Source organism: Pleurodeles waltl, chromosome 2_2, assembly GCF_031143425.1.
Source record: "Pleurodeles waltl isolate 20211129_DDA chromosome 2_2, aPleWal1.hap1.20221129, whole genome shotgun sequence".
Classification (NCBI taxonomy): domain Eukaryota; kingdom Metazoa; phylum Chordata; class Amphibia; order Caudata; family Salamandridae; genus Pleurodeles; species Pleurodeles waltl.
In genome coordinates this window covers 847,364,934-847,389,040 of record NC_090439.1, presented here as the reverse complement: position 1 = coordinate 847,389,040, position 24,107 = coordinate 847,364,934, and the positions used below count along the sequence as shown (strand labels likewise).

Below are 24,107 nucleotides of genomic sequence, written 5' to 3'. Positions count from 1 at the left end.
GCCTCTGATAAGCCTAACTGCTCGACCACACTACCACAAAAGAGAGCATTAGTTTTATCTATGTTAGCCTCTGTTAGGCCTCTGGGGAACTCCTGGACTCTGTGTACACTATATATTACTTTGACATAGTATATATATAGAGCCAGCTTCCAACATTGGTGGACCAGCGTTGGGGTCTACGACTTTGCATTTGCTGGACTACTCAGCCAATACCTGATCACACGACTAAATTCCAAAATTGCCTTTAGGAACTGATTTTTGAACTTGGCAAATGTTTCGAAATTTTTTAAGTTCTGCTAGGGTCCTGGTTAAGTCCCCTTAGCATTTCTTTTTAGATTTAAAAGTTATTGTAAGTTAGGAATTAGTTACTAGAAGTAGTTTTTAGTTTCTAAAAAGTAATTTCAACTTTAGTAACATAATGAGCAGCTCAGAGGAAATGGTTGTGGAACTCATCTTCACCCCTTATCTCCATCTAGGGATGGCAGAGTTAAGGTCCCTCTGTAAGCTGAAAAAGATTAAAGCAGGTTCCAACCCTACCAAGGTCAAGCTTCAGGAGCTCTTGGCAGAATATACAAGGGACCACCCTGCTGAGGAGGAAGACCTCCACTCAGACATGAAAGATGTTAGAAATGAGGAGAATGACCTCCCCCCTCCTCACCTAACTAGGGAGAACAGGGTTCCTGTCCCCAAGGATAGTACTCGTAGAATCTGGGTCTCCCATAGGGGAGTCTAGTTCCTCTGGGAACATTGAGGGCAGCCTCAATGAAGACTTCCTTTTAGCAAGGATGGGCAAAGGATTAGCCTTGGAGAAACAGCTCCTGGCTACAGAAAGGGATAGAACAGAAGTGAGTTTAGCACCAATTAATGGTGGCTTCAACATAAGAACTAGGGACATAGAGTATTCTGACACCCCTACAATCCCCAAAGGGATTGTACCCAAATATGAGGATGGTAATGACATCACCAAGTGGTTCACAGCTTTTGAGAGGGCTTGTGGAACCAGAAGAATAAAAAAGTCTACTTGGGGAGCTCTCCTTTGGGAACTGTTTACTGGTAAGTGTAGGGATAGGCTCCTCACACTCACTGGTGCAGATGCTGAATCCTATGACCACATGAAGGCTACCCTCATTGAAGGCTTTGGATTCACCACTGAGATGTATAGAATTAGGTTCAGGGGGGCTCACAAAACCTCAAGCTAGTCCTGGGTTGATTTTATAAACTATTCAGTGAAAACACTGGATGGTTGAGTAACTGGAAATGAAATGCATGACTGATGGTCTTTATAATGTGTTTAAGAAAGAACACATATTTAGTAACTGCTTCAATGAAAAGTTGCATGAATATCTGGTAGACCTAGGTCCAATTTCTCCCCAAGAATTGGGAAAGAAGACAGACAACTGGGTCAAGATTAGGGTGACCAAGGCTTCCACTGGAGGTGACCAAAAGAAAGGGGTTACATAGCCTTCCCAGGAGAAGGTGGGTGACACTCCCAGAAATAAAGAAAGCATTTCCTCAGTAGGCCCCCAAAAACCTGTCCAGGTGGGTGGGCCCCAAGATGCATCCCAAAACAAAAGTGCGTACCAGGCGAAAAACTGCGATGCCATTAAGGCATGGTGCCACAACCGTAGACAGACAGGGCACCACACCAAGGAGACTTCTTGTCCCAAAAACAAACCCCTTTGCAAAACCCCAGGGGTAGCCAGTGTGGCCATTGGGGATGACTCCTCAGATGAGGAGGTCCTCATAGCCTTTAACTGGGAAATGGGCCCCACAGGTGAGTTGGAGATTCCAGAGGGAAGTAGACACTTCCACCCCCTACTGGTGAATGGAATCCCAGCCACTGCCCTGAGAGGCACCTGTGCCAGTCACACTACTGTGCATGACAGGCTGGTGCTCTCAAACTAGCACATCCCAGCTGAGACTGCCAGAGTAAGGGTTAACTCAGAAAAGGTCACTAACAGGCCTGTAGCTTTAGTGTCACTAGAATTGGGTAAGACATTTAGCTGGAGGAGGATGGTAGTCAGTACAGACCCCACCCTTGATTGTCTCCTAGGAAATGACTACCCAGAGGTTGATCTGAGCCCCAAAGAGGGGCTGGTCCAGTACCAACCCTCTCCCAAGGATTCTTGAGGTACTGCCCCTGCAGTGGCTAAAGGTAGATCCCAGATGGAAAAGAAGAAAAAGCAGTGCAGGAAAGGTGGACAGCCTTTAGCCAAGGTTCCAGTAAGCCAAATAGATTCTGCTCCAGTAGGGGAGAACTCCAAAGTTGAAACTGGTGAAGTCCAGCCTGACCAACAAGAAGTCCTGACCAGCCAGGCAACTATTATGCATGAGTGGGTGGCTCCTCAGCTAACAGAAGAGAGAGTGGAAGAAGGGTGTTTACTACGAGATGTAGCAACCCCCACTCTACCACAGCAGACAGGCACCATGAACGCAAAGAAGCCCTGTATCTTAGCGCCTTCCCCTGTTGAAGAGCTAAAGGTGTTGTTCAGGGCACTGACAGCTGTCAGTGGGCTCTGCTGGGTGTTAGCCTTTATGGCTGCACTGTCCTGGGCATGGTGGTCTGACCCCATGCCAAAAAGCAAGATAGGTCCTTTGACCCTGTTGGTCGTGGTAGGGTTACTACAACTATGGGTAACCACTTTGGGTAAGCTCGGGGAGGCACTGGCTAAGATAGGATCTGCAGAGGTGGATGCCTCTAATCCCAAGATAAAAAGAATAGGTGAAGACCTTAAAAACACAGACAAGAAGCAATTCACACTGGGTCCTAATACTGTTGAGGTAGGTCTGTGCCCCAGAAGAAATGACTTAGACAGGAGGATGCAAGGCAGAGTAGGCCCTGCAACAAACCAGCCTGCTTCCCTACTCTTCCTCACCTGACAGACTAGGAAGACTCTCCGGTATTTGGCTGAGTCTCCCGGCCTGTGGGCTGTGGGGGGTTTGTGTAGGAAACCGGTCCTTGTTGCAGTTACTCCTACACTTTTTGCCTGATATTGATGCTGACTTGACAGAGTGTGCTGATATCTCCCTAAAAATGTACCATTGGTTCAACAATTGGCACACCTCTGACACACAGATAAGTCCCTTGTAAAAGGTACAAGTGGTACCAAAGGCCCAGGGGCCAGGAAGGGTACCTAAGGGCTGCAGCATGCGTTGTGCCACCCTAAGGGACCCCTCACCAAATACTTGCACGCTGCCATTGCAGATTGTGTGTGTTGCTGGGGAGTAAAAGACAAAGTCGAAATGGCATCCCCCCTCAGTTTGCCATGCCCACAAAACACTGCCTGTGGCATAGGTAAGTCACCCCTCTAGGAGGCCTTAAAGCCCTAAGGCAGGGTGCACTATACCACAGGTGAGGGCATAGCTACATGAGCAATATGCCCCTTTAGTGTCTATGTCAATTCTTAGACATTGTAAGTGCAGTGTGGCCATATTAAGTATATGGTCTGGGAGTTTGACATTTCGAACTCCACAGCGCCACAATGGCTTCACTAACTACTGGGAAGTTTGATACTAAAGTGGGTATCAAACTTCCCAGCACAATAAACCCACACTGATGCCAGTGTTGGATTTATTCTAAAAAGCACACAGAGGGCCTCTTAGAGATGGCCCCCTGTATTTTACCCAATCCTGTAGTGTAGGACTGACTGGTCTGTGCCAACCTTCCGTTAGCAGAGAAGTTTCTGACCATGGGGTGAGAGCCTTTGTGCTCTCTGAGACCAGAAACAAAGCCTGCTCTGGGTGGAGGTGCTTCACACCTCCCCCCTTCAGGAATCGTAACACCTGGTGGTGAGCATCAAAGGCTCAGGCCTCATGTTATACTGCTCCAGGGCACTGCAGCTAGTGGAGCTGCCCGCCCCCCGGACCAAGCCCCACTTTTGGCAGCAGGTCTGGTGGGAAAATTAGGTAAAACAGGGAGGAGTGACCACCCCAGCCAGGACCACCCCTAAGGTGTCAAAGGCTGAGGTGACCCACTCCTTGCATAAGCCTACATCTTGGTTTGGAGGACAGGGGCTAATAGGGTTAGGTTTGTGCCCCCCTTCCCAAAGGGAGTGAACACAAGAAGGGTGTAGCCACCATCAGGGACAGTAGCCATTGGCTACTGCCCTCTGAAACGCCCCTAAATCTTGTATTCAAGTGCTTCCCTGAACCCAGCTCACCAGATTCCTGCTGACCTGACAAGAAGAAGAAGGACCAACCAGATGGAGAAGATCCCTAGGCGGTTCTGAGTAAGTGCCCACCCTGGATTGACCTCTCCACGACGATGCCTGCAGAGGGAATCCTGAGGGCCCCCCGACCGCGAAAGCTCTGGTCAAAGATATTAGATGTCTAAAGACACACTGCACCTGCAGGCCCACAGGCCTTGGAGAACCCAACCTCTGGGGCAGCAACGTTCAGCAGACAGCCCTCCTCCCTGACCAGCCTGTGGTTTGCCTGCGACAATAAACACAAAAGGGTATGGGGTTCACTAATGATACAGAGCTATAACCACAGGAGATTATCCACGGGCTCCTAGGCCTCGCTTGGTGTCAAAAACGTGGAGTGTGAGTGCTGTGGGATGGTGATGGATAGGGAGAGGGGGTATTTCCTTTACGGACTAGGTGGTCTCACACACTATATAGTATCATGCTTCATCATTTGACCACCTAGCCCCACCCAGGTAGGACAGTGCCACCTGGGCAGGCTCAACCTCACCGTTAAAGGAACTGGAAGGAGTGCGTAAATTATTTCTATCTGGAGTTTAGTGGGATCCAGCTAAGCTAGGGGAAGATATAAAAACACCTAGGCAGATACCGGTGTGTAATCTACACTTTTAATAGTGGTGTCTGCTGGTGTATTAAAAACAAGGGTGGGACGCCAAGGTGAGAGAAAGGACTCACTGGGTCACCTATCTAAAAAGTGGCCGACATGTTTCTGCCCTCTACAATGAGCCAAGGAAGGTCTGGGGGCATGCTTCAGGGCCTAGGATCCCTAAATGTCATGCAATGCACAAACAGTCAACCCTCAATAAAAGAGTGGAAAGGATTTATAACAATTGAAGGGGCCTACCTGTGGCAAGGAAATACCTCGCGGAGGCCCCAACATCTAAGGCTACTGGCCTCAGATTCCAGGAGGGGGAGTGTCCCCTTATAGTCACACTTACGCCAAAGGAGGCGCTCGCAGTGCACCTAGCCCGACCCCTCGCTGGACCGCTTGCCTGCAACAACCTCCTGGACCTCGCCTGCAGTATCTGAGTGACCCCCGGGTCCCCTCATAGAAATCATTGAAGACCTGACGCTTTCTTTGCACCCTGCACCCGGCAGCCCCTGTGCCTACTTGTGGCCCCTCCAGTGCTCCTCTAAACCCCCCCAGGTCTGCCCTTCAAAGACCCGGGTACCTACCTAACTGCAGATCTGAAACCGAGAACCCCCAGTCTCCATAGGAACCCACGTTAATTTTGCCTACACTTTGACCTCTGCACCCGACCGGCCCTGTATTTCTGGTGGTGGGTGTTTGGGGTTAAATTGAACCCAGACCTATGGACTTCCTAATCCCCGGAAACTGGAACTGTAAGTGTTGTACTTACCTGCAAATTGATCTAACTTTTCTTCCCGCCAGGAACTGTTTCTGTAAATTACAATGTCAAGTGTAAAAACAGATTATTGGCAATATTTCAAAAAATTTATAACTTATCAATTTCAAACAAAGTACTATTGATACATGTGTGAAATATGAATCTATTGAAGTACTTACCTGCAACTTAAATCTTGTGGTTCTAAAAATAAATTAAGAAAATATATTTTTTGCTATATAAAAACCATTGGTCTGGAGTTAAGTCATTTGAGTGTGTGCTTCTTCTATTGTTTCTGTGTGTACAACAAATGCTTTGCACTACCGTCTGATAAGTCTAACAGCTCTACCATACTACTACAAAAGAGAGCATTAGTATTATCTACCTTAGCTTCTGTTAAGCCTCTGGGGAACCCATGGACTCTGTGCACACTATATCTCACTTTGATATACTATATAGGGAGCCAGCTTCCTACAGCTGCGCCTTGCGCCCTCAGGAGCTTTCTTTTGATATGCTGCCTTTGTCCTGCTGGCAGGGGGTGTGGGGCCTTTTCTGTATCTCTCCTCATGATTGACGAGGGGTTGAGCTTCAGCTGCCGGCTCCTAACTCCCCGTTTACCACAGGCCGAGCTTTCTGTCCCGCCACCTTCCTCCTGTGGTTTGGCTTTGCTTTCCTTTTCCTTCTTCATTTGCCTTCGTTTTGTGCATTGTGACTGACCCCCAACTGAGCAGGCTGACCGCACCCCTGCAGGGATTGGCCCACCTTTCACTATACTTCTTCCTCATCTTATCCTTGGTGTGGCAGGCAGGGAAGCTCAGTGAATACAGTGGGTGCAGTCTCCAGCCCAGCTCTAAAAATGGAGTTTCTTGTTGGGTGTTGTTTTGTTTTCTCTGTGGTTATTGCCTTCCCCTCCTTGTTCCTGTTCAATTAATGCTGTGTCCAGCTCCCAGAGATATCCACCTGGGGGTCCCCTGGTCCATGCCTAGGGGGGTCCTTCTTCTTTGTCCCTGTCCTGTGCCCTTCCCCAGCACTGCAGGGGTTATTCCTGCACTTGAGGATCCTGCCCCTCCACCCCACCTCTGATCCATGTCACCAGGAACCCTTAACCAGATCTCCATGAATGTCAATGGCCTGTCCCACTACGTCAAGCTCCACCTCCAATGACATCTCATCTCGGTTTACTTACTATTACCCTTCCCTTAATTTTGCGGATCACAGGCCCCTCTACATTTGCCAGTGGTGTCTGCTGCTGGACAGGAGGCCCTGTTGGGGGCCATTACAGAGGAGGGGGTGCTGTAGGCCCCATGCTTAGCTTCCATTGTAGATTTCAGTTTTAACTTGACATCTTTTTGGTCCAAGATGGCGACCGGAGCGGGAGCCTAAATTGGAGCTCTGCACACAGCCGCTCGTTTATGCGGTCTACAGGCGGCACCTACTATTTTTGACCTGGTTTCTGCCACCTGGGGGGCACCTGGAGAGGGGGACCATTGAGTGCTGCAGTGGAGACCGCTGAAGCATGTCCAGGAGAGCCAGGAGATCGCCCGCAGCCGATCGGGCCTATAGAAGTGAGTGGAGACACAGCACGGAACTAAAGCGGGGAGCCTGCTCCGCTAGCCCCCTGGGACCATCAGAGTGCCCTGGCAGTGGCTCCACAGACGAGAGAAGGGGAGGAGCCGCCGGGAATGACAGGGAACGGACTGTGGCCTGGCTACTGAGGGTGTGTTGCGGGCCCCACGTGGCAAAGGTGAGACGGGGACAGACACAGAGAGGCAGGGTAGGCCCGCTGCACCTGAGAAGTTCTGTCACAGACCCTGCGATTGGGACTATAGTTGTTACTGCTGGGGGCTCCGGCGAGGACCCGAGGAGGGCCTATCAAGGGTGGAAATAATAGTAGTGGTGCGCCGGAGTGGCTGAATTGGCTACTGCCGTATGGGCACTAGGGATCCCATCATACGCCCCCAGACGATGACACAACCTACCGGTAGAAGAGTGAAGCAGCGGGCAAGGCCCCTCCACTGAGACCACACAGACAGTGGAGATCTGAGGGGGACATTTATTAGAGACTGCCCAAGAGATAGCAGGTGTGACGGGCCAACACAGTGTGCAGAGGAGATGGTGAGCGATACTCCTTGTTAAAGAGGTGCATGTTCCCAAATATAACTGACTGTTGAATAATGAGCAGAAAGGAATACTGATCTGAAGAGCCACACCAAGGCAATGAAGAACCTGATTAATCTGATGCTCGCTTGCTAAATCTGGCGATGCCGCAATAGTCAAAGCATTGGAACTACCTACCACTTGTATATTAAAGCACAATACATAATATGGCTGTAAACTACCTAATGCCAGAGGCTACTCCCACAATACTTTGAGGTATCAAACCATAACACCGGGAACTATCAAACGGGCTAACACCTCTACGGATACTTGGAATAATATTAGCTGATAACTACTACTTGGGGAACAAGAATTTGATCAACCTGAGCACACATGCTGAATTGATCTTTGGACACTGCGCTGTTCAGAATTTTGGTCCGAAGCTCGAGTCATTCGGTTGGAGCCACAGTGGTGAATGTTTCCCCTCCGCACCAGCGCGACTGCCGCCCACACATGTGATCAAATTGGGAAGCCTACAAATGCGAAACCAACCACCCTGGCGACAGACAGCTCGGCAACACAACTGTTGCCATTCAATGACACTACTCAAGCCCTACAGCGCCTAGATGCTACCCTCCACAGTCACTCCTCCCAATCTGAGAAAATATTGCAGGCCATTCTAGACACTAAAACATCTTTGGAGTTCAGGATTGATGTGGTGACGCAAGATGTTAACTTACTCCGGGCGGATCACCGCAAATTATCTGACACATGGAGGATACGGAGTCAGCCATGACGACTGCGCCCATCCGTCCAGGACCTCCAAACGCAGATGAAGCAATTAACCACGGAAGTGGCAACACAACAACGGAGGGCAGAAGACACAGAGGGGCGCTCGAGATGCTACAACATTCACTTCACAGGGTTCCCAGATAGAGTGGAGGACCCCATTGCGGAGCTGTTTCTAGAACAATGGTTAACATTCACGGTGGTTCAAGATAAAACCCTGAAATTCTTTTCAATAGAAAGAGCCCACAGAATTACGGAAAGGTCACCATCACCGGGGGCCCCTGTCCGACAACCGATAGCCCGCCTTCTACACTACCGTAATAAGACTTAATACTTCAACACTTTCAAAATCATAGGTAGTGAAAATTTGAAGATGCAAACATCACCGACTATCCAGATTTCACTGCGGAGGTTCAGAAAAAAGAAACTCCTTCTTCATAGTCAAACAATGGCTCCGGGATCACAATATAAAGTGTGCCTTGCTTTTCCCCACGAGACTACGAGTGATTGATGACACAAAAATACACATTTTTGCCACCCCTGAGGTCGCTTGGACATGGCTCCATGCTAATGGATTAGCCCAACCCTCTAATGAGGAACGAGCAGCAGAACAATGGTTATCCCAGAGGCACAAACAGAAGCGCTGCGCGGACTCCAGGCCCGGTCCTACCAGGGCAGAAGTTGCAGAAGAACAAGCGAAGGTACTGCTAGAAGCCACACAGCTCACGTTGAATCCCTTTGCGTTACTTCGAACACCATCAGAATCTAACTCTGAACAAGGTGATCATAGTGGCTCAGCTGACACCTGCAATAATCCAATTATTACCCCCTGATTGGCTGATGATTTATAAACATGGTTCGGTCCAACAGGAGCAAATGAAGGACTCTAACAGGAGTGCAGATACCTGGGGGTACACAGACCATACGAAACACCTAATATGGACCATAATATACGGAATGACAGTCGATGTATAGACCGCGATGTTGCCCGTCGGATGTAAGTACTGCATACTTTATGTTGGACCACCTAGATGGGCTGCCTGAGACCTATCGGCAGGGCTTCCCGCTTGTTGTCCCTACTGGTGGCGGGGGACTAGGGTTGAACACATCCATTCGCAGATGGAGTTGACTGCTGTACATATGCTATATCCTACAGGCCGGATGCTGGAAGTGCGCCAGCTCTTGATGTCCCCACACGCAACTTACCATATGGAATTGTTTTACTGCACGTGTTTACTGTTTGCATCGCCGATATAGATCAGTGGATGATGATTACCATACTGTGTTCCGTTCAGCCAAGTTGCCACTTTTATTTGTTGTTTACACTGTTGTACTGAGCACAAGACTGCACAATTCTATGGAGGTGGGGGTTGTGAGGATGGAGAGACGAACATGGTGGGGGTTCAGGGCTTACAGCACGCACATGTTTCACATAGAAACAGACAGTAAGGTAGAGGAGTCAGATACCTTCCAACTTAAATGGAACAATCCCACATGAATACCCGAATTTCACCATCTCTCCCTACTTATAATATTATCACAAGGAATGTGTGCAGAATGGCATCCCCATCCAAGCGACACCGCATAGAGGCTTACCTAAGACTTAAGAAGATTCACATAGATCTACTCCAAGAAACATACCTAACAGACACCGGACTCTCTAAGCTTAACAGCAACTGGTGGAGGGCGGGCATATGGCACCACTGTATCAGCATTTGCCAGTGGGGTACTAATATGGGTGGCATCAGGCGTCCCGTATGTGCTGGAACGCATTCAGAGACCCTGATGGTAGGTATATGATCACTGAAGGCCGACTGGATGGTACACCGCTGACCATGGGGGGCATATACGCTCCCAATTCCACCAATGGGGAATTCCTTGGTAGGATTACACCTGGCATGTTCCGAGGTCTGTTGGTGATTGCCCTCTGGGGAGGGAATTTTAATTGTGTCCCTGACATAAACATGGACAGGTCGTTCACACCACTGCAGGGAGCAATGTGCAGAAGGACCTCCCAAGAACTCAAACATTGGCGTGCGGATAAGGGACTCCACGACGTGTGACGAGCAGGCCACCCGCTGAGCAGTGAGTATTCTTTCTACTCCCCGTCCATGATATCCATACCAGAATAGGTTTATTCTTAGGGCCTACGGCGTTACTACAGAGGAAGACAGGATCCGACTATTTAGCTCGCACCTTATCTGATCATTGCCCGTTGAGAATGAATCTACAATGAGGCACACTGCTTGCACGGGTCCCGACCTGACGATTGCAGGTACAGACCTTGACGGATCCTTTATTTCACAAAGAATTAGCCACATATATTTCCACATATTTCACACAAAACCATAATGGGATGCACACAAGGTGGTGGTACGTGGGCAATGCCTTGCCACATCCACAGGGGTCCACCAGGAGCTACATTGAGACAAAGCAGCACTAAAAGTTAAACTCCGTGCAACTGAGACAGCCGTAGCTAATCAGACAGCCAACCTAGATCTCCTCCGGGGCTTAAGCGAACAGCATAAGGAGGCAGATGCGAGACTGTGCAAACATGACTATCGACATTATATGATGTGACAATATGCAGAGGGTGATAGATCGGGCCGATTACTGGCATGGCTAGTAAAGGAGACTCCTCAGCATATTCCCACTGGGGCAATTCGGCTAGACAGTGGGGACGTGCTCACTACCCAAGATGACATTAACTCGGCATTCAAGAATTACTATCTATCATTATATGAGGTGGCTGAGCCACTGTCATCAGCACAGGTATCTGCTTTTTTTTATCCTATTTCTCTACCCTAAATACGCACATCCCATAAAAAGGAACTAGAAGCACCAATCAGGATGGAGGAAATTCATACTCCCATGACCCAAATGGCCCACAATATGGTCCCTGGAACAGACGGCTTGCCAGTCAAGTATTATTCAGCATACCTACCCCACCTGCTACCACCTATTCTTGAGATGTTCACCGGGTGTACATGGCAGGTAAATTACCACAGACATTACGCAAGGCCCTCATTGTAGTGTTACCAAAACCCGGCCAAGACCCCCTCGACATGAGATCCAACAGACCTCTTTCCCTAATAAATTTGGACTGTAAAATCGGGGGAAGCTTCTGGCAAATAAACTCCTCCCATTAATGCCTGAATTGATACATGAGGATCAATAGGGCTTTATTCCTGGTGGTCATAATACATTTTTAAATATTAGAAGACTGCTTCGACTTCTTCCTAATAGGGCCCGTGATGATGATGGGGGGGGGGGGGTGTGTGTGTGTGTGTGTGTGATGTTCGACAAACTCAGAGAATCTCACGGTCTCCACACAGGATTGTTTTTATCATATAGTGCGATGAGGAGACTTATACATAACATATGGAGGAATGGCGACTCAGAACCATTAGCAAGCACTCACAGTGATACTATTTGATCAGGGATCAGTAAAGCAATCTCTACATTGTACACTGCCCTCAACACCACACACTGTACGGGGAGGACAATGCCTGCGCCCGATGAGAGGAGGTACTGCCCCAACCTCAGCCACAGGGCTCATGGGAGGCTGTCATATCTTGAGTTAAGGGGGTATCACGCAATCTCTGGCTTCGATTCATCCAATTCAACTATCTACACCAAGCTTACCTGTCCCCTGCTCGTATTAAATACATGTTCCCGATGTCCATTCGTAACTGCCCGAGGTGCAGCCTGAATGCAGCTAATTTCTTCCACAAGGTATGGGAACGCACCCCGCTACAGTCGTCCTGGCGCCAGGTGACAGAGGCTACAGCTGACATAATAGATCACGCACTGACAACCACACCTGAATCCTTTCTACTGGGGCTACGACACAGGAAGCGCTGCGATAAATACCTCCACAGATTCATAGACATGGCTTTTACTACCTTTAAACGCCTCATCGCCATGTGCTGGGAGGCACCATCACCCCCAGACATTGCCAGATGGTTGCATTCTTTGTGACAGGTAGCAGGACCAGAGGCGGAAATACTAAAAAAAACTGTTTCGTAAGGGATTAGCACTAGGGGGTAGCAAAATATGGAACACATCCCTCCTCAAACTGGAAGCCAAAAATGACACTCGACCCCATGAACAAAATATACTAATTATACCCACATCCATGAGAGATAGTCTCTCTGCTATCATTAAAACTATACAGAGCATGCGACCCCTTAAAGACCTGCAAAACTGTATTTGCTGTATGGTTGTATCAAAATAGGAAACACGTTCCGCACAAGGGAACCTCCTCAGAATTAGACCAAATCGCCATATGACCTCCATGGCTATAGCTTCCGTACAGTTGCACTTACATTGACTTGTGTATGTTCGTTCCTCCATGTGGGCTAGATGAACAACAATTAAGCACTGTAGTACTTTGACTATGTATGCTAGCAGTGGATCCACATTTTATAAACTGTGACTGAGATGGCAGCCCTGCTGACTCCCACCTTTATACTGCAAAGTAACAAAGCCTGCACACTTAGACTAGCTTTCTGACACATAAGATCAAGGGATGGAGGTTCGACTATCCCAATAGATCTTGCAGAGGGTACTCCTGCTATGCTCTCATTAGAATAGGTGTTAGAGACAAATACGAGTAGAGTAAAATTTGTAACAATTAACATGGTTGAATTAGCTGCATTTTGCACCATTCTCATAAAGCTCATTACAGTAATGTGTCTCATCTGTCTAATAATTGCAGCTCATGCTTTCTTAGTAAAAAATAATATTTCAATAAATTCTTTCAAACTGCATTTTCGTATATCTTTCTTGTGCACACCTTGGGCATGCAAAAGTACAACACAAAAGAGTCAGATCTGTTTCCACAAATTCCTTGGGAATCAGAGTGGTTATGTTCGAGGTTACTAATAACATCTATTACTCTGGCAAGGTTAGCGGTTTAGATGTGATACTGTGAGCTAGCAAAAACAAACTAACATTTGCTAATGATATATGTAGACTAAGGGCCTGATTTAGAACTCGAAGGACGAGTTACTCCTTCACAACTTTGACGGATATCCCACCCGCCGAAATCTAAATCCCATAGAATATTATGGGATTTTGATTTTGGCAGACAAGATATCTGTCACTGTTGTGATGAAGTACCCTGTCCGCTGAGTTCTAAATCAGGCCCTTAGTCTTTATACTGTGAAGTTCTTGTTGACATATACCCAGTCCTACTAAGTTCATAGGAACCATATAACAGAGGTAGCTGATGCCATTGTGGCCATCCCGACGTGTAAGTCTACTGGGGAGGGCGGGTTCCCATGAGTTTTATAAAGCAGGGAAGGATCTCCTGGTCCCCCACCTCAAAAGGGCCTTTCTGGAAGCCGGCACACACAGGGCTGTCTCCAATAGAGCGACCATTACCTTTCTCCCTGAGGCTGGTAAGGACCCCCTGGACTGCTGCAGTTACCGACCGCTCAATGTTGATATGAAGATACTGACGAAACTGCTGGCTGCTCGTCTGGATCTCGTTATACCCATTCTGATCCAAGAGACCCAGATGAGCTTTGTCCCGGGCTCTCAAGACCATCTTCGCCTCTTATCTCACCTGCTGTGGCAGACGAAAGATGATTCCCTGAATTATTGTCACTCTCCCTGAATGCCTAGAAGGGCGAGGGGCCTGCCAAGGCTGTCCTCTTTCCCCTCTTGTGGTTCTCTTCGCCCTGGAGCCCTTGGCAGGTGCGATCTGGCGTTTCTCCAGGAGTGACCGGTGTCCCCACGGCTTTAAGTGAGATCAAGGCGCTTCTATATGGCAACAACATCATGTTGCTGTTGTGCAGTGCCCTGATAACAATTGCAGCTGCAATGTCTCTCACTGATGATTTTTCCTGACTAGAGGGAAATAAAATCAACTTGTCTAAGAGGGAGGCATTGCCCAATGTCTCGATCGACCACCATGGCCTAGATCAGTGATTACAATGTCCCTTGGGTTCATGTGGGATCACTGATCTAGGAATTAAGGATGTGGACATTGGTGCATACATTTGGAGTGGCTTCAAGCCTAAACTTTGGGCGATGCCCTTCTGGGAGGACAGGGGGGCGGGAGGCCTGCACTTGCCATATGCACTCTTACTATCTTGCTTTCCAGCTTTCTCAAGTAGCGGTGCACTTGGGACCTCATCAGGACACTCCGCTCTGGACGAGGCAGGAGTGACATTTGCTTGGCGTTCCGTCTCTGCCCCTGCCACCTTATCAGCTTCTCCCTCTGGGTACAGTTTCTTCTAATCCTGTTCTGTTGTTGACGATGGTGGTGAGGAGGGAAACGCACCAGTTGCTTGGAGTGCCCCCGCTATTGCATGTGAAGGCACCGTTGTGACACAATTCTGCTTTGCGAATTGGGGGATGGGGGGGGTCGACATTCATGTGGAAGTCCTGGCGTGCATGGGAACTGCTCTCAGTGGATCAGCTGTACAAGAGGGCCGCACCCAACACTTTCACACCTCTTTACATAGAGTTTGGCCTCCAGCTCATGGACCATTGGCATGTCCTCCAATTGATGCACTGCTTGAGGGAGGCTATGGGGCCGGCGCCAACAGCAGTTCCCACTTCAGTTCTGCAGTATCCACCTGCCTTTGGTCGCTACCGGGCCGGTTTTCAGACCTCTAAGGGGTACTCATTAAAGTTCTGCATTCTCGTCCATCAAGCGTTGTAATGCTCCTTCCCTCTTTGTCTCACCTTGCTCTTCTCCACAATATCTCAGACCTCCCAGAACTTACCTCCCATGAACATAACTAGGATGCGGTCACTCTTGCAGTGGAAAAGCTGTACATCCAACGGTATTGGCAGCAGCGATCTCCACTGTTGGGGAATGTCACGTGCAACTTCATTGCAATATCGCGCATGAGCAGATGACATGCAAGCTCAATGACAACCTGGACCTCTTTGAGACAGTCTGGGATACATTTCTCACTATAATTGGCTAGGATTCACCCTGAGGTGCTTATTGGCACCTTCCCATATCCCCCATTTGCTTTGGTTGTTTCCGATCGTTTTTTCACGGAAACTGGCTGGCGCTAATCCTGTCATTTTTTTCCATTCCTGCCACTTTGTGGCCGTTGCCTCTCCCTAGCGCTTCCCTACCCCAGCATCAGCACAGGAGTACCCACCTCCTCTTACAGCCACTCCTCCTTTTCCTAGGGCCTGCGGCCCGCTGCCCTCTTACCCCTCCCTGGCCCTGGCCACAGGCTGACATGCACTCCTGACCATTACGCTCACGGGAGGGCTGGTATACGTCTACCCAGTACCGGGCTGCTGTCTGCTCATTGGTCCCCGTGGTCATCTCCTCAGTTGCTCCTGGGTTCCGCCTGCCTATAGTGGCATCACTTTTTCTTTTATTTACCCCCATTCTTTGTTTCTGGATATTCTACTGGCTGTTATGCACTAATAACTAACTGTTGTATATTTTCTTTGTGTTTTGGAAAATTAGAAAAGTACTAATAAAGAGCTGTCGCAAAGATTCATTTTCAATATTTCCAGTCCTTTCTACTCTCTTCAAGGAAAGAGTGCACTAATTTGGATTACGAAAAGACACCTGTGTGCAACCCATAATATGGCTGGCTAAAGCATCAACACCTGCAATTCAAGTTGCACCAATTAATTCCTTAGACACAGCTCTATTGTGTATGTCTGGAAGATTAGTATCCTTCACTCCACATGTATGGATGCTTTTCTCCACTCAAAGCAGCCAGCACAGCATCAGTGTACATACTAGTGTTAACGTAACTCTGCACACCTACATTACCCCTACTGCATGCAGTCTGTCACTCATTACATACCAGACCAAAATGAAATCCCCTCAGATCGCTTCTCTGACTTCAAAATAGACTCCTAACATTCTTACATTTCCTGCAATGGGACTCTTCTGATATTCTAGTTGACAGTTGTTGGTGCACAGACAGTAAAATGCATTAATGTTTTTTGTGTCTATTTGTACTTAATGTTTTCAAGACTACAGTTCACCTCTCAAGATCAGGTTTCTCTAACATTTGACCTTTTCTCCCCACCATCCCCATGGAAATCTATCACGATTTGGATCACAAATGTGGCCTCAGAGCCTCTTTTACAACTGACTGCCCGTGAACTCAGTTTGAAAACTTCAGCAATCTCCCTGGCTATAACTATCTTGTTTGTAATAACTTTATGCAGTAATTACCGTTCTGCCTAGGGTTCCTAGTCTGCTTTCTCATATTTGCAAAATTCCTGTGCATGTCTCCTAAATTCTGCTTTCGTTCATAGGCATCAGGAGGTCTATGTCCATTTGTGTGCCTGAAGGCCCAAGCATCTCATTGACCAGACTAGCAAGGCCTCCACAACGTGCAGCTGGTTCAGTAATGCATTTAACTGTGGTCCTTAGACTCTCTTGCACTCACCGGGGAATCCCAGCCAGGAAGCATACCAGTTCCAGCATGCCATTGTCAAGTATCCATCATCAGGAGTTGGATTCATTTCAAGATTAATCTGTACAAGTTAAGGTGAGCTCTTGATTCACTTCTCTTCCAACCAAGGAGCTGCTGGGCTGAGGATGAAACTGGATCCTTAGGAAGACAGGCAAGACCTGATAATGAGGTTTTCATCAGAGGTGCTCAATGAAAAAGCAACCATCATTTGTCTGGTGTGATCCATTGGCCTTCATGAACAAATTACTTATCTTCCATAACACCTTATCTAGGTAGAGATTATCTACCCTCAGATTCCTTACCAATCATCCCCACGCGTCAGACTTGCTCCGTAAATTTATTTTTACCAGTACCCCTGCACGCCGCGGTTGGTGGCGTTGTTGAGCTCCGCATCAGAGGCTTGATCCGTGCCAGAAGTGAGGTGCGGAGCCGTTAGAACAGACCACTGTCTTGAAAAATTCAAGCCCTGAAAAGGGTGTCACTTACACTGCAATTGGCTTGCAGAGCACGGAGGATGGGAGGGTCGGTAAGGAATCTGCAGCTAGATAGAGACTCTACCAGATAAGGCTTTACTGAAGGTAAGTAGCCTTTTCATCTGATAGAGACTTTTAGCCTCAGATTAATTACCTCAGAATAGGTATCCAAGCAATAATACCCCAGAGGTAGGTCTGCGAAGCCAATTTTCAATCAAAAAGTCCTATAGAACAGAACGGGCAAAATGATGGTGGCAACATATCTGACTGTCCAGACAGGAGTGTTTGGTAAATGTGTGCATAGATGCCCAAGTTGCTTCCTGAAAGATGTCCAGGATAGGGACTCCGCAGGCTAATGCAGTGGCTTCAGCCTTAGCTCTGGTGGAATGGGCACGCAAACCCTCAGTGGGTTTCTTCTTAGCCAATGCATAGCAGATCTTGATGCAAAGCACTATCCATCTTGAGATAGACTGTTTCTGCACGGCCTTCCCTTTCTTAGCTCCTGGGTATCCCACAGAGAGTTCATTATCTACAAGGAACTCTTTTGAGCAGTCAAGGTAGAGCAACAAAGCTCTTTTGGGTTCAGATGATGGAGTCTCTACTCCTCTTTGGAGGAGTGAGGCAGAGTAAAGAATGTAGGCAGTGTGATTTTCTGGCATACATGGAAGGGAGTCACCTGTCACCTTCCTTCGGTAGGAAGGAGATACATGTCTGGAGGACCAGTTTGTTCAGTTAGAAGGAGGTGTAGGGAGGGTGTGCCACGAGTGCCTTCAATTCACTGACCTTCCTGGCTGATGGTATGGCTACTAGAAAGTCAGTTTTGTTGGTCAACAGGCTAAGAGGGTACTTGTGGTGAGGCTGAAAAGTGCAGACATCAAGAAGGTGAGAACAAGATTCAGATCCCACTGATAAATGGCATGGGGCGAAACGTGCTGCAAGCTTGTAAGGAACCTGGCCACAACAGGTGACTTAAACAAAGAAGGTTAGTCCGACAACCCAAAAAATGCCAAAATGGCTGAAAGATAACCTTTAACTTTGCCTAGAGTAGAGCCTTGCTGGGTCAATGATAGAGCAAACAGAAGCACTTCACATCATGTCACAAAGTTATTCCAAAGGAAGGCATATACCAACTTGGTGGATTGATACTTGGCTGTCCTTATAACATCACAGACTTCAGAAGGAAGGTCAAAAGCTGTCAACTGTTGCTACTCAATCTCGCACAGGAAGGGGAAGGCTGGGCAGGTTCAGTTGCAGAACCCTACCCTGTTGTGACGGAAGAGCCTCCCGAAGAGGCAGCCTGATCAGAGGACCAATGGTTATGATCAACAGCTAACGACACCAGTCTCTCTGTGCCCAATCCAGAGATACAAGAATAGTCATTCCCAATCTTCTTGAGAATGCTGGGAGGAGTGGTATTGGTGGAATGGCATACAGGAGGCTGGAGCTTCACTTGAGACTTAAAGCGTCTCAGAGCAAGAGTCACCTTGGAAACCCCAGCGCACAAAACTGTTGACATTCAGCATTCTTGGCAAACAGATCTAATCAAGGCTCTCCCCACTGTTGAAAGAATCCTTCCACAATGTCCGGATGGAGACGACATTCGTGATCCACTAGCTGAGTTTGCCTGCCCTGGCATTCAGAGAGCACACCAGGTGTTGAACCACCAGGGAAATGCCCTGGCATTCTAGCCATCTTCAGACATAAAGCCTCTTCATAAGGGGTTCACAACCCCAGCCCACCCTGTTTGTTGCAATACTACATGGCGGTGGTGTTGTTCTGAGCACCTGCACCAGCATCCTCCTGACAGTACGAAGAAAGGCTTTAAATGCCAAGCAAATCACTCAAAGCTCCAGCACGTTGATGTGGAGCTCCTTCTCTGTCGGAGACCAGAGTCCTGTGATATACACCTCTCCCAAATGGTCACTTCATCCCAGAAGTGACGCATCTACCACCACAGTTGGCTCTATATGGGGAAGGGGTCTTCCACTGACCCAATCGTGTTTCGTCGGTCACCACTTGAGATCTTTTGCAGTTTCATCAGAGATCTGGACCATTTCAGAGAGATTACCCTGATGTGGCACACAGTGGGACTTCAGTTCCTGCATATGCCAACGGGCATAAGTAACCAGCAGGATGCAGGAAGGTATGAGGCCCAACACCTCAGCGACATTCTCACCGAAATCCAGGATAGAGGCTGAAACATCGGTATCATACCCTGAATATCCTGGACTTGTCGCTCGGGAGGATAGGCCCGAAACTGCACTGTGGCCAGAACAGCTCCGATGAAAGGGAGTGCCTAAGAGGGAGCAAGGTGTGACTTTGGCACGTTGATAAAGAACCACAGCAAGTGCAGAAGCTTCGCCATAGTCTGGAGGCGGGAGACGACTGCCTGTGGTGAGTATGCCTTCCAACAACTCCCTAAGCTCCGCAGGCGAGCTGCAACCACCGCCATCACTTTCGTGAACACCCGAGGGGCGATGGGAAGGTCAAAGGGGAGCATGGCAAACAAAGTGTTCTTGGCCCACCATGAACCATAGGTAATGTGTGTAGGCAGGGTGGGAATGTGGAATTATGCATTCTCAAAGTCCAGTGCTACCATCAATCTCCCAGTTCCAGGGCAGACAGAATTTGTGTGAGCATCTTGAATTTCTCCTTTTTCAGGAAGAGATTGAAAAGGCGCAGGTCTATGATAGGTTGAAGGCCTCTATCCATCTTGGACACCAGAAAGCAGAAGAACTAGCAACCACAACTTATTTCTGATACCGGCACCCTCGCTATATGGCAAGACAGCCAGCACTTTCTGATGGAGAAAGGAGAGGTGGTCCACAATCAGCTGGATCTAAGTGGGTGCCAATGGTGGGTGGAGAGGGGGAGTCGCAAAGGGGAGAGAGTAGTCCCTTTGCATGATTTGCAAAACCTAATGGTCTGATGTTACTGATCGCTAGTGGTGCAGGTGATGGTGCATCCTGCCCCTCTCTGGATGCCGATGATGCTCAGAGGGCAAACTAAAGGGGTTTGCAGGCTGCGGGGTGAAATAACCCCACATCTGGATACCTGTCCCACGTGGTCTATGGGAACCACGTCCTGGGCCCCGAAATGGCTGAGAATCCTGTTGGCCGTGGTGGCTAGGAGGGTACAGATTCAGTTGGAGACCTTTTCTGTGGTCACAAAAGGGGCGGAAGGTGGACTAGGTTGATGAGGGTCCATTGAAAAGCCCAAGGCCTTAGCTCTACTGTCCTGAAAGCACTCCAGCGCCGAGTCCGCCATCTCTCCAAAAAGAAGAGAGCCATCAAAGGGCTCCATAAGCAAGGATTGGAGAGACCCTGAAAAAACAGATGGTCTCAGCCAGGCGTGGCACAGCAGGGCCACTGTCTATTAAATCACGCTACCCAGCGAGTTGGTTGTGTCAAATCCACAGCCTATGGTGAACTTTGCTGCATCTCTACTGTCAGCAATAGCTTGGGAGATTATGGCTCAGGCCTCCTCCAAGACCATAGGCAGCAACTGAGCAACCAAAACTGAGATTGTACGAGAATATTGGCACAAAAGGCACGCAATGTTCACTGACCACAGTGCAGGGCTGGCAGAAGAGAGCATTCTCTTGCCAAAGGTATCCAGCTGCTTGGATTCCCTATCCAGTGGAGTGCGGGGTTGATCCTAGAGCTAGAGTCTTGGACCACCAAGCTCTCCAGGGTGGGGTACGAGGTAAGAACAGGGGATCCAAAGAGCAGGCGATGGCGACGGACAATCGTCCTATGCACAGGAGCCCCTGTGCAGGTCTTGGACTAGGCCTCAAGTAGGACTTCTACTAGGGTTTTTTTATAAAGGGGAGTGAAGGTTTGGGGGGGCAAATCCTGGCTGAAGCCCCTCTAGCATGACGACGTTGGCCTTGACTGCTGCAGTGGGTAGCTGAAGGTCTAAAACCTCAGGCATCCTATGCACGACCATAGCAAAAGAGGCTCCCTTCCTCCATAGCCATAGTAAGAGGAAAGACCAAGCAAGTGTCAGGCGAGGTGTCTAACATCCTCCAGGTTCCACATACGAGTTGTCCTCATTCTCATCTTAGAGATGATGGTATCCATAAATGTCCTCAGACTCCTCCCATGTGTCGTCCCCTCCAGGCTTGTCAAAAGTAAAAGGCACTGGCGCTGATCCAGAATGCATGGTCCCAGTCACTGGAACCAGTGTTGGGCGACACCCATCCAGCTCCATGTCGGAGTCGAGAATGACTATGGGGATCGCGGCGCTTGGGGGTGTTGGCACTGTAGCGGGCACAGAGGAAGAACTAGGTATCGCAGGAAGCTCCACTCTGGATCCAACAAGGGATCTATGGGGCCCAACTGGTGCAGTGGGTGAACCCACTGACAGGGATCCAGGTCGGGCTCCTCACAAACTTATGGGGCCCGAAGGAGCTCAAGAGGGGACAGTCCGCCCAAATATGAGGTACATGTCCTCATAAAATTCTTTAAGCATGGTAGGGCTCACTTCGTTTCATGGAACGTCAGGGAAGCGTGATGCCAAACCCTACTCAGGCTCCGCTGAAGTGCAAGTCCTGGAGTGCCATCGCTCGCGCGCCACCTCGGAAGTGTTCGACACACTCAAAACAGTCAGTGAAAATTAATGCACAGCATTTTGGAACTGTGATGCCAGTCACTGATGTACTGTGTTGCCAGAGAGCCACGTGAGGCATATGGTCTATTGGCTGCAGAAAGAGACGCACAACATAGTGCGTGCCACCATTTTAGAGAGTTGGGCAAATACAAAGTAAAACCTGCTCAAATTCCTGGAGCAAAGCACGCACAAACACCAAAGTGTAGTCATTTTGGAGAACTGGGCAAGTGCAAAGTGAAACCTGCCCTATTTTCTAAAGATAGGCACACACAACTATTGTCGTGCTGCCATTTTGAAGGTCTTGAATTGGAAGGAGAGTTGATGCGCAAATGCTACTGTACAGCGCTGATCATGCTAACAGGATTATATGCCCGGTAGTGCAAAAATTGAAGTACGGCCATCTTAGGTGTTATGTGAATTTAGCTATTTCGTGGAGGCCATCTTAATAGAGTAAACTCTATATTGAAGGGAACCGTAAGCACTGATTAAAAAAATACAGTATTTGTGGCTATTGCGGTGATAGGCACACCATATTAGTTATATAGTCTCCAGGAAACTTTGTGGATCACAGTATTTGTGCAACAGTGATGGGCACACCTTAGAAATGTTTGTGCCTGTACTACAATGATATTTGATTTAAACTATGGTGACAGGCACACCATAAAATCATATTGTTCCCACATTCTGAATTTAAATTATAGCGAGGAGTACATCCTAGCATATATTGTGTAGTAGGTTAGAGATATTGTAAACACCATATATAGACAGTGTTTCAGAACAGTTAATATGTATAGCTATACATAAATCAAGGAATATGCTATAGTGGGAAATACAGAACTTGTGCTCTGTCAAACAATATATTTTTAGTTTGCTGATAATTAAGTAAGTATTTACATTATATATATATATATATATATATATATATATATATATATATATATATATATATATATCTCATCAAAAAATAGCGCTGCACTCCCAGGAGGTAACACTTGGCAGTATTCTTTATAATTAAAACAAAGTAACGCCAGACGCCATGACGCGTTTCAGCACCTTGTCTTTTTCACAGTGTTTTCAGTCTGTTCTCGCCATTTGCATTCATTTTTCTTCTTTTATACATGCAAACGTGATTATGGGTGCTGTACTATTCTCATACTTGGAAGCCATTAATCATCTATTAAAACTTTATGCAAAGTGCAAATTCATAAATGTTAATCCTTAGTCGGTTCATCTTTGATTAATGCTTACTGTTTTCTACGCCATGCCTCCGGGTCCCTTTACCATGCAGGGCCGCATCAGTGCTGTGGTATTATCTGGGACTCCTTCTCACCATATCCCCAATGAGCCTGTCCCCCAGTTACAGAGTCACGCCAGGTGTAATTTGAAGTATTGACCTGCCGGTCTACTGTCTTCGATTGTTTACAAACGCAGGACATTCGTATCTCCTCGCAACTCCTGCTGCTGCTCCTTCAAACCACATATACCAGGCGCTACTGCCTATTTTAAATCCAAAACAATGGGTCTTAAAAACTGCACGCTCAACTGCTGGGGCCAACATCAGGATAAGACCACAACCCCTGTTTAACGGGTGTCACATCAAAAAATAGTGCATATAGATGGAGCAGAGCCGAAATACGCCACCTACCGGCATGCAGGGGAACTGCTCAGAAATCTTCCGGATCCATGAAGCCTGGTGATTATTCGAAGGTGAGGAATCTGCGGCTGGAAGTCTCTTATAAGATACATATGTTTAACCAGATGTCAGGCTGCTAGTAGCCAGAACACACTATATGGGTAGATTCTACAGCACCGCAGTATAATAATAATTTAGCTTTATATCCTGGACATGGAAGATAGCTTTGATTCAATAATGTTATTGCTTTGTTTACTGCATTTTTTTCTATTTACACAAGTACATTTGCAATGTTTGGTATAATAAAATACAATCCATCTATCTCCATTTATGATTTAATTGCAGAGTTGTGTCTCATCCCTTGAAAGGCAACGCAAAGGCTTACCTGATCAGAGCCTTTAAAACTGAAGCTTACAGGAAACTGAGATGTTGTAAGTATCTGAGCAGCTAGGCCTGGGTGTTCACCATAAAATAGCCATGGAAGATTTGTTCGCCTGCAAACGATGAACATGCCCAATGACACATAATTTAGC

The 24,107-nt window shown here is 47.8% G+C and overlaps 1 protein-coding gene across 2 annotated transcripts in view; it reads right to left on the bottom strand.

Annotated features, from left to right (window-relative positions):
• Positions 1 to 24,107, bottom strand: part of TMEM67 (transmembrane protein 67) — a 663,651-nt gene that overhangs the window by 484,637 nt on the left and 154,907 nt on the right. For both annotated transcript variants that reach the window (XM_069220469.1, XM_069220470.1), the window contains exon 9: positions 23,960 to 24,068. In XM_069220469.1, the coding sequence (XP_069076570.1) occupies positions 23,960 to 24,068 (109 nt within the window). The remainder of the gene's footprint in view (positions 1 to 23,959; positions 24,069 to 24,107) is intronic.